The sequence below is a fragment of the Anas platyrhynchos genome, chromosome 10 (genome assembly GCF_047663525.1).
Source record: "Anas platyrhynchos isolate ZD024472 breed Pekin duck chromosome 10, IASCAAS_PekinDuck_T2T, whole genome shotgun sequence".
In the NCBI taxonomy this organism is placed as follows: domain Eukaryota; kingdom Metazoa; phylum Chordata; class Aves; order Anseriformes; family Anatidae; genus Anas; species Anas platyrhynchos.
Window position 1 is genome coordinate 23,698,403 of NC_092596.1, and position 14,849 is coordinate 23,713,251.

At 47.7% G+C, this 14,849-nt stretch overlaps 1 protein-coding gene across 6 annotated transcripts in view; it reads right to left on the bottom strand.

The window, feature by feature from the left end:
- EDA (ectodysplasin A) overlaps nt 1-14,849 on the bottom strand; it is a 70,983-nt gene that overhangs the window by 7,878 nt on the left and 48,256 nt on the right. For all 6 annotated transcript variants that reach the window (XM_038184465.2, XM_038184464.2, XM_038184463.2 and 3 more), the window contains exons 3-6: nt 5,192-5,221; nt 1,446-1,625; nt 623-657; nt 231-282 (exon numbers count right to left, since the gene is read on the bottom strand). In XM_038184465.2, the coding sequence (XP_038040393.1) occupies nt 231-282; nt 623-657; nt 1,446-1,625; nt 5,192-5,221 (297 nt within the window). The remainder of the gene's footprint in view (nt 1-230; nt 283-622; nt 658-1,445; nt 1,626-5,191; nt 5,222-14,849) is intronic.

Sequence of the window (14,849 nt, forward strand, 5' to 3'; positions counted from 1 at the left end):
AGCGAGACCCAGTGGGGCTGGAGTTCTGGGAGAACAAACTGGGAGGTCTGAGCACAAAAGAAATGGGGATGGACACTGAGCAGAAAGCTCCTCTGCAGTGTCTGGGCACTGGGAGTCAGGCTGTCACGGTCAGCAATCGCTGCCCCCCGTCACAGGGTGCTCTTAGGTCCAGGGACGTGCCTGGGGCTGCAGGGCAGGTTCAGTAAGTGCCAATAGCATCAGATCCTTACCATTCTTCACTTGGATTGCTGAGCCTTGGCCTTGAAGGTGGACCACAGCTGGCTGCAAAGAGATGACAGGGGTTTAAAGGGGGTCAGAAACACTGCATCATTTTCTATAACCTGACATGGCTTCACGGCTTTTGTACATGACAGCACTCTGAGATCATTGCTGCTTTTCATAAACAAACACAAAAAAAGAAGATGGGAGCAGCTGAGAACAACATGCTCAAGTACCGGACAAGAAGTGAGAAGCCCAAGCCAGATTAACAGGGCTTGCTCTTGAGCAATGAGAAAAGTGAGCTCAGGCGGTCATTTTGTGGGGCTGTGATTTAGCACAGAGGGGAAGGGGTGGGTTTTGCATGTCGGCAAACAACCGGTAACGTGAAGGAAAATCAACCAACCTGGATGTCTCTGGAGCCTGCCTTGTCTGTGGCACCTGCAAAACGCAATTTCACATCATTGCAGAGTTCTGCTTGAAGGAGCTGCAGTAAATATTCCTCTACAGAAAACTTCTCGTACCCCGTAACAAACATTCAAGACCCGTTTATAGCAGCAGGAGGATGTTAACAGCTATCCGGGGTACGGCTTCATGTTAGAAAGTGTGCAAGCAAGGAAAAGCCTCACCCCACTTCTTTCTTATTTCATTCCCACATTTCTGCCTGGCATCATCACAATGCCCCAGCGTTATTCAACCAGTTTCCACTAGAAGGAAAAATTGCACAACCCTTTTGCCGATCAGTAGTGGTAATGAAGACTCTTGGCTGCAAAGATTACAAGTCTGACTCGGCAGTAACGCAGGTCATTCACTGCGTTCAAGCTCCATGCTGAAATCTCTTTTCTCCGAGAGCCAAATCTCTGTTAAAGAGGAGATGCTTGTGGGCAGCACTCTCGAGTGCTAAGGACCTCATGCTGCTGCTGGCCTGTGCTTCAGCAATTTCTGAGACATAAACTGAAAAGTCAACCGAGTTTTCCTCTGAGAGCCATGCAAGCCATAGGGTGACAGCCCTGATTTCTCTGAAGAAGCATTTTTTAATACCAGACTGTTCATGTGCGTAGCACAAACAGTGATGTGAGCTTCCACCAACATGCGTTTTAAAGAGTAATTACAGCCAGGGATTTTTACAAAATAACTGGCACATGACTCCACGGAGGAATAATATCATGCACAAAGCAAAACACAACCAAGGACTGCAGGGACACCCTGCCATGGGGACGAGCGGTTACCTGAGGGGCCCTGCAGCCCAGGGGGTCCCTGAGGGCCCGGTGGGCCGGGGGGGCCGGGGGGTCCCATGACGGTGGTGCCAGGGATCCCGGGGATGCCGGGAATGCCGGGGGGGCCCTGGGGGCCAGGAGGGCCGGGTGGCCCCTGGGGTCCGTTGGGCCCTGGAGGACCGGCCTTTTTACCTGAAAAAAACAAACAAAACAAGGCCAAGCGTGAGCGTTTCCCACTTCAGCCCCACTCCAGCCCCAACAAGGAGGAGCACCCGGCCGGATGGGCCACAGAGGCATCTTGATTTTACAACAAAAACATCTTTTTGATGTAGGACAGCTGCAACCTTTCTCACCTGCTGTACGCGTGTGCCTTCATAGCTAAATCTTTAACAGCGGCCTGCAGGGCCGTGACCGGGCGCCACCGCATCTCCTGGCCCAGGGACTCCTCCAGAGGGCAGTTCGGAGCCGAGCTGCAGCTCCCGCTCTCGCCCCTTCCCTCCCCGCGGCATCCCGGTGCCGAACACTGCAGGAAGCACCGAGATGCCCAAAAAATCTCAGTGTCCAGTCTGGGCTTTGGCAGGGCTCGCTGAACCCTGAGGAGGAAAGCACTGAAGAGCTGCTGCGGTCCTTGAGCACCTTGCAGCAGGCACAGGGACAAAGGATGGGGAAAGGAAGTGCAAGGATGCAAGTAGACGCAAAGACTCTGATCAGGCACCGAAGTAAGGTCTGCAGGGAAAACCTGACCTGTGATTTCCCGATTTTCCAGATCCCCGTGAAAAACTGTGGTCTTTTGAGGTAGTTTTTGAAGTGCGATTTTCTAACAGCTTTGATGCCAAAGAGTTTAATAACATGGCAAAGCCATTTCATCAGAACGAAACCATTTTTTAGACAACAGCAACAGCGAGGATGGAAAATAAAGACTATGGGTATGGTTTCTGCATACATTTAGGTACTTGGTTCTCTACTAACTATGCGTCGCTGTGGTGGGACAGAACCACAAGACATGAACTTTGCGCAGAACTGGAAGGATCCAATCTGGTGCAGTGGCCACCAGCCGTGCTGCCCAGCCGCAGTGTGCCACACGGTCCCTTCCCGTGTCACCTGCCCCAGCACCCAGCACTGCCACGGGGCCCGGGCTCAATCCCCTGCACAGGGTTGACCTCCAGCCCTGCTTTTTGTTTCTAGGTGTAAAGGAAGCAGAATGCTGTCGGGTGCTTTGTTTAAAGTAGAAAGCTACTTCAAGCTAAATACTAATTAAAATAATATTACGGTAACGCTGGTATCCTACAAAAACAGGGCAAAGGCTTAAGGGGACAAATTGTTACCTGCAGTGGTTTTGCCCAGATTAGCAGAGGTGCCTTCGAATCTGAGCTGGCCCCAAGCCAGGCTGCCTCTAATCCAGCAATTCTCCGCCTCCTCCTCAGGATAATGACAGGTCTTGGAAATCCTCAGCTTGAATCCAATCCCTTACCTATTTCCCCTGCAGCACACTTAATGAATTCTTTTCCTCCACGCCCCCTTCCATCTAGACAATCCCAACGCAGGATCACAGGCACTACGGCAGGAATCCCGCGGCTGTCTCTCCTTGCTTTCTTTCCCAAGAGGGACACACATTACAGCTGTTTTAACTAATCTGTCTCAGAAATCTGGTCTGCGACTAAATTAGCTGCTAGTTTAGCAGTAAAACAATTGCACATAATTCTGAAGCCGCACAGGGACACTTATTTTTCTATGCATTCTTGCTCCTTCAAGTAATTTCGACTTCTTCTCTGTATTAATGCAATCCTGCCTGTTAAAGTCACAAGGCAAAAAATAGTTCTGGGAGCGGATAAAGCTCGATTCATCTTCCCACTGAGGGGACCATTCATGGCCGAGCTGTGGTGCAAAACAAGCTGTGCGCCAGGAAGCTGGGAAAGCCTGCAGACGCTTTTAGGATATGTGGGGAATGAGATGCCATTGCTTCCTCTTTCTTTTCACTTTTTCTTTTTTTTTTTTAAGAGCCACTTATTGGGGCAGAATACGAGAAGTCCTCATTCCCAGGAGTCCTGTGCGCCGTAGGGTCTGTGCCGGGTGCTCATACCAAGCATGGGAAGCCAAAACCAGCTCTCAAAACCCAGCTCCTGAGAGCACTCAGTGTTTAACAACGAGCACAAAGTCGAAGCTTTGGGCCAGGCAGGCAGCACGTGGCTCTCGCACAGCACACGAGGCCTCGTGCAGAGCTGCTGTACTTCTTGGATCTGCAGAGGTTTGAGAACGCCCCGTGGCGCTCCCCAGCTCCACGCAGCTCTCCTCCTTCACCCCCAAGCCAACTGAACCAGGCACCATCAGTCTGCTTTCCTTAATTGTCATTTGCTAAACAATAAGCTCTAATTCTTTTTTTTAAAAAAGTGACAATACCATAAAACTGAAATATTTTATACAGCACTCCAGCTGTATGCAATACAGCTCTACGAGATCCCTCAGCCACCCAAAACTGCTACGAACACCACAGGCACCATTTGTTATTAGTTCAGCTGACTGAGCGCGGGTTTAGGGTTTCAGAGTTTTGTTAGGACAAGCTTTCTGAACATAAAATTTTATGCTGCTTCGGAGGGTAAATACAAACGAAGCTTCCGACTGCGGCCGGTCCCGACCTCTCAGCCATAAATTGCGCGGCCGCGTGCGGGGAGCACCGAGGCGAGGCTGTGGGGTCGCAGCAGCACGTGCAGCGGGCAGGTTGCTGCTGGAAGCCCCCGGGTAGCAGAGCAGCAGCCGTGAGCGCCGTGTGCTTCAGAGACAGCACGTCTGGGGGAGCCCCTGAGTTGCACACAGCTGATGCCTTTCCTGCAACCTGCGGCAGGGCAGCGCGCACCGCGGTGTTCGAAACGCTCCCAGGAGGGTTTGGATCGCTACGAGGAGCACGAACAGGCAATTGGATTCTGCTTCCCTAAATTCGGGGCTGTTGCATGTTTTTGGGAGTTAAGTCTGTAAAGCGACTCAGATCCTTTGGCTCGCTCAAGTTCCTGGTAGCAAACAAATATATTATGGCCATTAAATGTTCTCAAGGAGTCCCACACAAGAAGAGATGGCATCAGACACGCCACCAAACACAGGGCTGCGTGCTGAAAACCCGAGTCACAGAACCTCACCAGCGTGCGTTTTACAAAATAATCAGTTCTGTATTGCAAACAGCTTGAGGAACGTGGCAAGGAAGTCAGACAGGATGGATACCTGCGGGCTGACCAGCGCTCAGCATGGAAACAAGGCAGCACTCCTGAGTTTAATGCACAACAAAGCTGCAGGGTACGTTCACATTTCGTTTGGTGAGTTGGAAGCAGACACCAACCTGCAGCAAGATCCGTGGCAGAAGAGAGAAGAAAACTAAAGCTGCTCCAGCAAAGATGGCTGAGCTACCAGCACGCAGCTCACCAGCGCTGGTACACGACAGCTCCACTATTTAATTACGGCACCTTTGGAATTACTCCTATACGGTGCAATTAACTTCCCTCGGCTCCTAAAGATGGCTTCAATAAATATCTGTAACCCCTCGCTGCTGCTGCTGGGGAATGCAATCCTGCCGTAGCAGTAAGGGCTTGTAGGAGCAGCACACAGCCTGTTTTATCAACACACGCTGCGTTAATCCTCGCTATTTGCTGAGGGCTGAACGCCTCATTGCTTTTCTCATTCATATTGGTTAAAGAGAATTCATAGCTGGGGCAGTCTTACACAGGCACAGCAAGGGGCCATTGAAGTAAAATTAAATTAAAACTCAAACTTACCCTTTTTCTTGTTTTTAACTGAACTTGGACCTGCAAAGGGAAAAAAAAAAAGAAAACTTGAGACTCAGTGATCATTTCATCTTACATAACCTCCCCCATCAATAACCACTTAGCAAGAAGGGTGTCGCTGCGATGCTGGAGCAAAATTGGTGACAAAACCAGGAAGACAAAGACGTAGAGTTTTCTGCTTCTCACCAGATATTTTATTCAGATTCCATCTTAATTCCAGCTGCTCAGATCTCTGCACAGAGATTTGCTGTACATGGGCAGTGAAGTTGCCAATACCAGGACTGCACCCCAAGCTTTCAGACAGCAGAAACCCTCAGACTTTGCAGAACCCATTTCTGGATGTGACCCACGCACAGCACATTATTTGATTATTTTTCAAGCAGACAATGGACGCATTTATAGCCCGTGCAGCAGCACACGGACTGTCCCCGTATTTCAGACACGGTGGACACCTGGCAGGGAGAGTCAGTCCCAAGGGCCCCTGATGTGCCAGGACGGAGCCCGTTGCAGCCACGTCCAGGTTTGGCCATTCAGGGCCCTGAAAATTCCCCTGAACTCCACTTACACCTGCAGCTGGGAAGCTGCAAAACCAGCAGAGAGCGGGTTTGCTAAAACCGTGCTAGCTTGAAGTCACCCGGATTAAAATTTAAAATTGGCACATTGAACTTCCCGATGAGGACAGGTTAGAAGAAAGATAACAGGGCTCAGAGCTCAGCTGAAAGCAGCAGCCCACGTACTTGCAAACAGTGTTGTTTAAAAAAAAATGATTTAAAAAAGAAGCAAATAATCAACTAAATAATAGTTGATTAATAATAATCAACTATTAATCAATGGGAATACAAACCTCCCTAGCAAGAAGTGGAAATATTTATAGGTAAGCTGAGAAACTACGTGATGTCTTGAGCAGAAGTTGAAGTGTGAAACATGTGCCACTGCTTCCTTGAAAATTAATCATGGATGGAAATAAACTGCAAGAATCCCCAAATACTCGCTCACAATTTGTCAGTCAAATCCCTAAATGCACCAAAGGCTGAACTCACCTTTAGCTAAAAGAAACGTGTACAATACTCTGATTTGCACCTCTTTTCCGGTTTTCAACATAGATGTGAAAAGTTCAATTTTTAATTTCTGTTCAGGCCAATAGCTAATTAGACCCTGGAAGGCAAAAAATTAATGCCCCAGCCACGTCCAGCTCCAGTCCCCGGTGTGCTCGTACCCCCTGGGAAAGGGGCACCTGTACTGGGGACACGAGCATCCCAGCACCGAGTGCTGAGCAAACCCAGCCATAGGTGAAGGAACTGCATAACTTCTAGGAACGGATGGCAGCGAGGCTGCTTCGAGTCATTAGTGGTAGGGAAAGCCAAATTGCAAACAAGCACAGCAGTGCCATGTTCCCATAGTTAGGGGAGAGATGAGAGAAGGACCAGAGAAATACCCAGTAACCTCACTCCTGCCTTTCCAGCAGGAATATTCGATTATGATGTTGGACCATGGGAAATTTATGCTGTTATCTAATTTATTACCTCTACTAATTTACTGTTTTTTTATTTTATTTTATTTTTATTTTATTTTATTTTTTAAACTAATTCTTATGTTCAGAATATTAAGAATCATGAAGATAGAAACCCGTGTGTTGTCCTGCAATGCCCGTACCAGTATCCTGCTGGGGAGAAACGCTGAAGCCAACCATCAGGACCAACTGTGCAATCTGTCATGTTCTGCAAACACCGATGGGTTTCTCTGCCCCTTCTGAGCTCTGCAACTTCCCGCGCTGCAGAACTCGCCACGACCCCGCTGGCGATCCCCGCGGGCACCAGCTAGTTAATAACATTTTCAGTGAAACGAAAAAAAAACTGTCTGGGGACACCATTTAAAATAAAACAACGCAGCAAGCGAAATGCAAGTGCTGTGTATGTGTCTCTTCAGACCTTGGAGTCACGAGAGTTTATTTCATGTTATATATATCACACCATTAGCGCTATAACCAGAGTGAAAGTACAAATAGCTGCGGCGAGCCAAACACATTTGAAATGGATGGAACCAATTAGCTTCAAAGATGAATGGGAGGAATGAGAACCACATGTGATGTCAATGTTCACAGTCTATATTACAACACACGCATCTGTTCCAGGCACGGCAGAGAGAGATGTTACGGCTGTGCAAGTGAATCTTTCGACAAACACAAAAATACTTCTGACATGAAAAAACACAATATTATTAGACTTGGGAGCTTCTGAGTCTCGGGGGTTTGCATCTGTTCATCTCCCAATAGGAGGGGATGGATAATTTAATTGTAGAGAGAGCCACAAGGTTCATCCGATGCACCAGAAGACCGAATTTTCCTCATTTTTGCTCAAAATGGCAAACTTTTCTGAATTTATTCTAAAACAAAGTCTCAACTGAGGCTGGGAAGAAGAGCTCCACCAAAATATCAGACGTGTGTTCCCTTCCACACGCAAGGTGCCGAGGCACAGGACTTGAAAGGCTCTAGATGCTCGCTGGCCCAACACATGTGCAGAGGAAAAAAAAAAGTCCTGTGTGCCATACTCTTCGGAGGCCACTCCCCAGTATTTAAACAATAAAGTCTGTTAAGTGCTGCGATACTTTAGGCATATCACCCTCTGGTTATCCACTAATCGAGGGAGCAGGTTAATTACCGTACAAATCAAGCAGAGTTTTGGCTGGAGCCTTGTCCTGCACCATTACTCCCACCTTGCCCTCCCTGGTCTCAGAGCCTTGTACACATTGGACTGGAGAGTAAATCAACCGGCCAGTTGCTCCCCAGTAGCTATTTTGCCTTATTTATGTAAATAACTTTTATTTTGCTTTTCTGCAATTTTCTGACATCGCCTCTGCTCGTCATGAGCTCCTTTCACTATCTGGCACGTCCTTAGCAGAGATCAAGCTTGTGGTCTTGCCTGCTGGTATTAAACGCCACCATCACCACAACATAGTTTGTTTTTTCTCCATAGGTGCTCGTGCTCTACTTTTACATTTCTTCCTAAAAATCCCACCTCTCCTCTGCCTCCTGTCCGCATGCTTTCTGCTCGTGCTCGAGGTCAAACCAGACCCCAAGGTTTAGGGAAGTCTATCCCCTTCTTTACTTCCCTTTCATCTGAAATTATTTTCATGCTTATGCTCTAATCCTTCCTTGAAGGAGCTCTCAGCCCCGTTTAATCCTTCATTTCAGCTTTCTTTTGCACAGGAAGGAAAGTTGACAAGAACCGCTAATACAGAAGAGAACCGGGATATCAGAGGCAAGGCTGCGAGGCTTTGAAGGACGCAGTAATAAGCATGGGATGGGACTGAGTCATGCAAATTGCGCAGCCCTATAAATTATATATACACAGGGAAAAATAAAGATTTCTGCTGTATGGTGGAGCTCTTCAGCCGGAGCTGAGGAGGACGCAGTCTGCATGCAGCGAGCACAGGTTTGGATGGGATTTTTTGGCTCAGAGCGGGCCCCCAGCATCATGGGGCACTGCCTGAAAGTCTCACAAACTCATCGGTCAAACTCATTGCAGGTTTCGTAGGTGCTAGCAGCAAGCCAGCAAGCTTCGTACCTAAGCTAATGAAAATAATTGCCACAGACGAGCTCCTGTTGTGTACAACAGCACCTGCGAGCAGCAGAAGACATCTATGGATGCTTCAGGGAAACAGCTCTGGCCCTCTGCTCCTGCAGCCCTAACATCTGCTGGGCGATTTCCAAGGGCTTCAGAAAAAAAAACCAGATGGTGATGCAACTCAAGGATATTACATATGACATGTTTTCGCTTATAAAGATTAAGAGAGTTTACTTTTTTTCCCCCCTGATTTTACTTTCTGCATGCTCCACACTGCTATGATTTACTATAAATACAAAAATATCAAAAACTTCTTAAGGACATGTGCCGATATAAATAGCACACTAAAAAAAAAACCTGCGTTCACTTATTAGTTGTGTGTGTGGATTAACAAGAAATAGTTTAAATTCTTTCAAAACAGTTCAAACTGGTTTTATTGACGGGAACAGATCTTTGTAATTACTTTTATTTTATATAAAACCTATAAAGGGCTGACCATTATAGAAAACCATCAAACAAAGGGCGAGTACCTAGGAAAGCTGCTGAACTTGCTCAAATTCGCAGTTGTCAGGAGCAGAATGAGCCAGCGAGCGCCACTACCGCGTTCGAGCAACATCCGCAGCAAATTCAGAACAAAGACATCCGCTGATGGCTTCAAGGTGCTCACCTTGGAGAGCAGTTGCAGGGAGGTGCGCCGCAAAAACCACCACGTCCTCTGCAGGTGGTGCCAGCCCACTGCCCGAATTTGCTGTTTTCACTGCTCGCCAGCATCAGTACGATGTTCCTGTCCTGTTTCCGAGCACTGAGTTACTCCAGTCAGCATGTCACACATCTCCTTGCCTAAGCACAGCTCTGCTTTGGGGAATCTGTGGGACTGGGTGATAAAACCGAACCGTATCCACGCTACCATCACCGCTCTGCCTCTGGGATATGAGAAGTTACCCTCCTCCGAGGGCACAGACAGAATTGGACACAAAATCTCAGTGATTCATAACACCACAGAGTCTCCCAGAAACGTCTCATCGCTTCTCACTCGTTTATAAAGTGCAATGCTACCACTCGTTGAAATCATTGAGCCCACAGCTACTTTCACAACCACCATCGGATTCTGAAGATGGCATCGGGGCATCTACGTGACTGATCCAATATGCACTTTTTCAAAACTCTCTCTTTGTGCACTACCAGAAAACCTGCAACTTTTTCTTTGAAGTGTGAGCTTCTGGCTGTAGCTGGAAGAAGAACATCAGGTTTAATGACCACTGCTCTCAACAGCTATGGATATTTGTGCAAAGTATTTTTCTTTTTTTTTCTTTTTTTTCAGTATTTGCTCTGACAGCAAGCACCTTCTAGCTGTGAAAGAGAAGACGGAAAGAGAAGCTCAAGCGTTACTTCTGAGAGTAAGATTTCAAGCGATGAAGAACCCATTACATTCTTTGATATGTTGTCTCCATGGGCAAGATCAAAAAGTCCACTTAAAAGTGGACTGAGTAAGTCCACTAGAGCTTGGTCGTTTCATTTACAGAAGGTGTGTAATGATATTTACTTCACTCACACGGGTACGAGATATGCAAGGCTTTTCAAATATTTTTAAGTGCAGCGTTATTAATGCCAGACTATGGTGGAGTTGGGGAAAGAAGGATGTTAGCTCCCAAACACATGCTTAATCTAGAACATGTGGTTTTTGGGGAGGTTTGGAACCAATATGTTTTCAACATTTTCAGGAAATTTGGTCTAGCCAGATGAAAGCTTCTTGGACCCTACTGAAATATCAGTCGGTGATACAAATACTGCAACAAGATGAATTTTTCCCTTCTCCTAAAAAGAAAGTGCTTCTTCACCAATTCCAGGGAACAAGGCAGCGGATCTTGAGGAGCAGCTCCTATTGATATGATTACTCCAGAAAAAACGATGAATTATAGATCTAGGAAAACGTCCCAGAAGTAAAACACATCATGTGCTACTCCGAGTGTCTGGTATGCCTTGGCAGAGCGCTTTTTGGGGGGGTGGGATGAGGAAGGGCGGGCTCCTGCTAAGTGTGGAGGAAAGATGCTGTCAGCAGCCACAGGCAGAGCGGCTGAATCCCAGCTAGGGCTGGGATGTCGCAGGTACGAGGCCAGCACTGGTTGCAATAAATCCAAATACACTGAGCATGCTGCACAACCGAGAGGGGAGCTTATTGTACAAAGTGGAGGGAGAATAAAAGGATGAAACTCTGCCGTTTGATGTATAAGCATGTAAGGCAGAGCCCTGGGCCATGCAGTTATTCTCAACCACCATTGTTGCCTCTCTCTCTGCTTTTGTTCCAATTTTGTTTTGAACTCTTCAAAATTCATGCATGGACACAGTCACCCTTCATTGTCTTTTCCTCGTTACTTCTTTGAGACGCTCCACGATGGCCCCCCCCAGGACAGCATCCTTCATCTAACAGCCGCCTCTCCACCTTCACCGCCTTTAACTACGTGCGTTAGAACATTAAGCCCCGAATTTCAGGAATCTGAGCTTAAAAGACAGCAGCACCCTGTCTTGTTCTGCAGTTGTAGGCTGCCAAGTGCCCAAGGCTGGCTCGGCACCAGCTCAGAGCTGCCACGGTTTCTGATACCCCACCCCAGCGCTGAACTTAAGTGCCCAATGCTCAAACCAGTTTCCTCAAGCCTGGGAGATCATGGGGATTTTGCAGCTCTTTGTGCTCTTCTGAGGCACTCCCTTGGCTACATGCACTTTTAAGGCTATTCTTCATCTCCTTTAAGGACTTTTCCCATGTCTCCATATGTCTCCAGGGGAAGTATCCCACACGGAGGTCTCCCCCGACACTTCTGGGACTCTGCTGCTTGGCCAGAAGGGTCTGAGCAGAGCTTGTGCACCACCACCAAAGGCTGAAGATCATTTCTCTTGTGGTAAATGAGGTATGAGAAAGGCTTTCTGCTACCTCACTGCTCTTCTCCTCCGAGCAATCTGTCAAAGGACAAGCCTACGTCCATGTGCTATCCAGATGATCAGATTCTGCTCCAGGAGCTCCATGGATCAGCAGCCTGCTCCCTCCCCATCCCTCTGATCCCCTGCACCAGACCCCAGCTCAAGCCTATCAGGCTGAAAACAAATGGAGAAGGCACAGCTCATCCCAGCCCTGCCTCTCGAGTCCCTGGAGCGACACTAGATGCCAGAGAGCCACAATCCCTCTGCCTCAGACAGCTTCAGACTATGAGACATCTCATCACGTAACAGGTTTTTTGTTGTTGCTGCCATTGTTTTTTTCTCCTGCCAATACTTCAGAGGGATTTCTGCCTGGTTTGATGATTAAGAAACAGGGCTCTTCACAATGGGGAATAACTCGGTCAAGTTCGTAAGGAATGTGAGGACAGTTAATGCAGAAATACAGAGATACTGGCTAATAAAGCCAGGCAGTTGTGGTGTAATTTATATCGGTCTTTAATCATATTAAAGGGAAAAAAAAATCTTTAGTTACAGCAGCTCAAGATGGTCTGTCTGAAGTGGGAGCACAAGGGACAGACCTAGGAGAGCATCAGGCAAAAACCTGATTCACTTGCCCAGGTAAAGTCACCCTGTTGAGCAGCACCCTGTTGACACCTTCTGCACCAGTTGGATGGGGGAAAAGGATTAGGATGAATTTTTTTTCATTTTTTTCAATTGTGCTCATGCACTGAGGGGACCTGGTGACCTCCCGGGGTCTGCTCCATCCCATGTTCTCCACGTCCTCAGCTCTGCTGACAACCGCTCCTCACCACTTAGCAGCAAAACTCCGGCATCCTTACTCACTGCAGCAGCAGCTTCAGTTGCTTTACCTGGAGAAGATCAACCAGCTGATTTATTAGCTGATTAATTCCTCTATCCCACCCAGCCAGGCTCGGGGCACAGCCTGTGATGCTGCTCCATGGGGACAGGCACGGGCTGACGCACGGCAGCTCCATGGGCAGCACCGGGCTCCGTCCTCCCTCTTCTGGCCATGGTGAACCACCGAAGAGTTCGAGGTAGCCCTTGAAACCACGCCACAAGAATAGCTGAAAGCCAAATGTTTCGTTACACTGAAGGTTCTCATGTTCATTACTGTACTTGAAAAAATGAAAAATTTCAGCAAACTGAGATGAAATCCCTCAATCTTCGATCTGAGGCAAGAGAGGCCCCAGAGGTGGCTCTGGGCTCTGCCCTTGCATGTGTGTATGTATCACTTAGATAAGGTAAGACCTCAGGACAGCCTCCTGGTAACATGAAGGGTTGCCTTTTTTTTCTTTAAATCCAGTCTCCACTGACTAGGTGCAAGCACATCGCAGCGCAAATGTGTTCCTGAACAAAGACAAAATCCTGCTCCCAATTAACTCCAGAGCCACTGTTGCTGGCAAAGTAACGTTGCACTGACTTTTCAAAAAAAAAAAAACAACCCAAAAAGAAAAAAACAATCAAACATAAATCTCCACCCTTCTTAGCTCCGTTCCCACATAATCAGTCCCAGCCAAGTTCCTGGGGTTCACACCAGAACCTGTGGCCATCATATTTCATTTTCCGCACTCTCACTGGCTAGGGAAGAAGAATATGATGTGCCTTTTGTTTTCCTTCAGGCACTTAGGTTGGATTCCAAAAGCTGGATCTTTACAGCAGAGCTGACAAACAGCATTACTATTTCTATTTCAAGTATCTAAAGGCTTTTTCTTGCCTTGCTGGCTGGACCCACAAGGCTTATTTTCTATACAGCGCTGCACCCTATTGCTTACTTTATCAATACCGCATATTTGAATTCAACAATTTAAAGCGTAGTATTACAGCTGTGTTTTTATTTTGTTTGTTTTATTCGGTTGTTGCTTAACACAAAACACTCTGACATTTTAAGTCATATCCCACTAAGATAAACAACTAACATATGTCATGAATTCCAGTAGAAATGATTCCCAAGTGGCGCTGCAGCAAGGTTTTAACCGAGCCTATTAAAGACTCTCCCAAATTGTTTGCTGGAGATTTTAAACGCATGCCTCCCCGCTGCAGCCATCCACAAGGAATCAAGGGCAGGTGTGAGGAAATCTCCTCAGCTATCTCATCTCTGCCCAGGCTGACATGTTTTTCTTCCTGCTGCATGTCATTCTGGCTAATTGGATTGCGAACCTCTGCAGCAGTGAACAGCTGCCTGCAAGCTGATGGTTTAATTACGCCGAATAGCATGGGACCTATATCTAAAGACAAACGTGCACTCGGAGCCGTATGAATCCGAAAAGCAGCCTTAAAGAAATCCAAGGGACGGAGACTGCTCTCTGGGAAGCCCGTGCCTTTTGCGTGGCCTCGTCCTTGCAGCCGCTGTGACGCTGGGAGCTGCTCTTGGCTCTGCCAACCCTGGAGTTTACCCAGTCACATCACTGCAAATAGATTAACGTACTTAACCGAATCCTGCTCGTGTTAACGAGATCGGTTATGAGTCCAACAATGTCGCTATACATCATGGCTAACAAAGCCCTAATGAAAACAGGGAATTATCGTGCCTCATTCGCAACTTTTTCCCCAAAGAGCTTCTCGGTGGTGGTGGTGTTCTTTAGCTTTGTGCAACAGCACTTTTCTTTTTTTTTTTTTTTATGGTTAATGTATCTGGTCTACTCTAACTGAGCCGAGTTTTATTGAGCGCCCAGACAGGCCACAACTGAAGACAACTTCACAATTCCCGTCACCAGAGCAGCAGCTCTGGGTTTGGCCATTCGGTCCCGCCCTTGCTGCCACGGACGGAAAATTGGGTTATTCTGCCCAGGATCTGCCCAAGGCAGATACCCTGGAATTGCTGCAGCAGGACGCTGAGCCTGAACCCCAAGCCCTGGCCATTTGGGCAGGTCTCCACGCCTCGATTCGGCACCAGTCCCCCAGCTTTTGTGTCAGAGCTGATCGGCGACCAGATGCACTCGGAGCATGTGCTGAGCAAACTTGTGCCTGCCTGCAAAGTACTTGTGGATGTGGCCAGCGAGCCGGTTTATTCACAGAAATCAAAGCTCAGCTGCAAATACTTCAGTGAGGCAGACAATAGAGCCTCTCTCGTACTGTGGGAAAGAAATCACCACCTACCAGTCCCGTCGAGCATTTATAATGCCTGGTACAGGGCA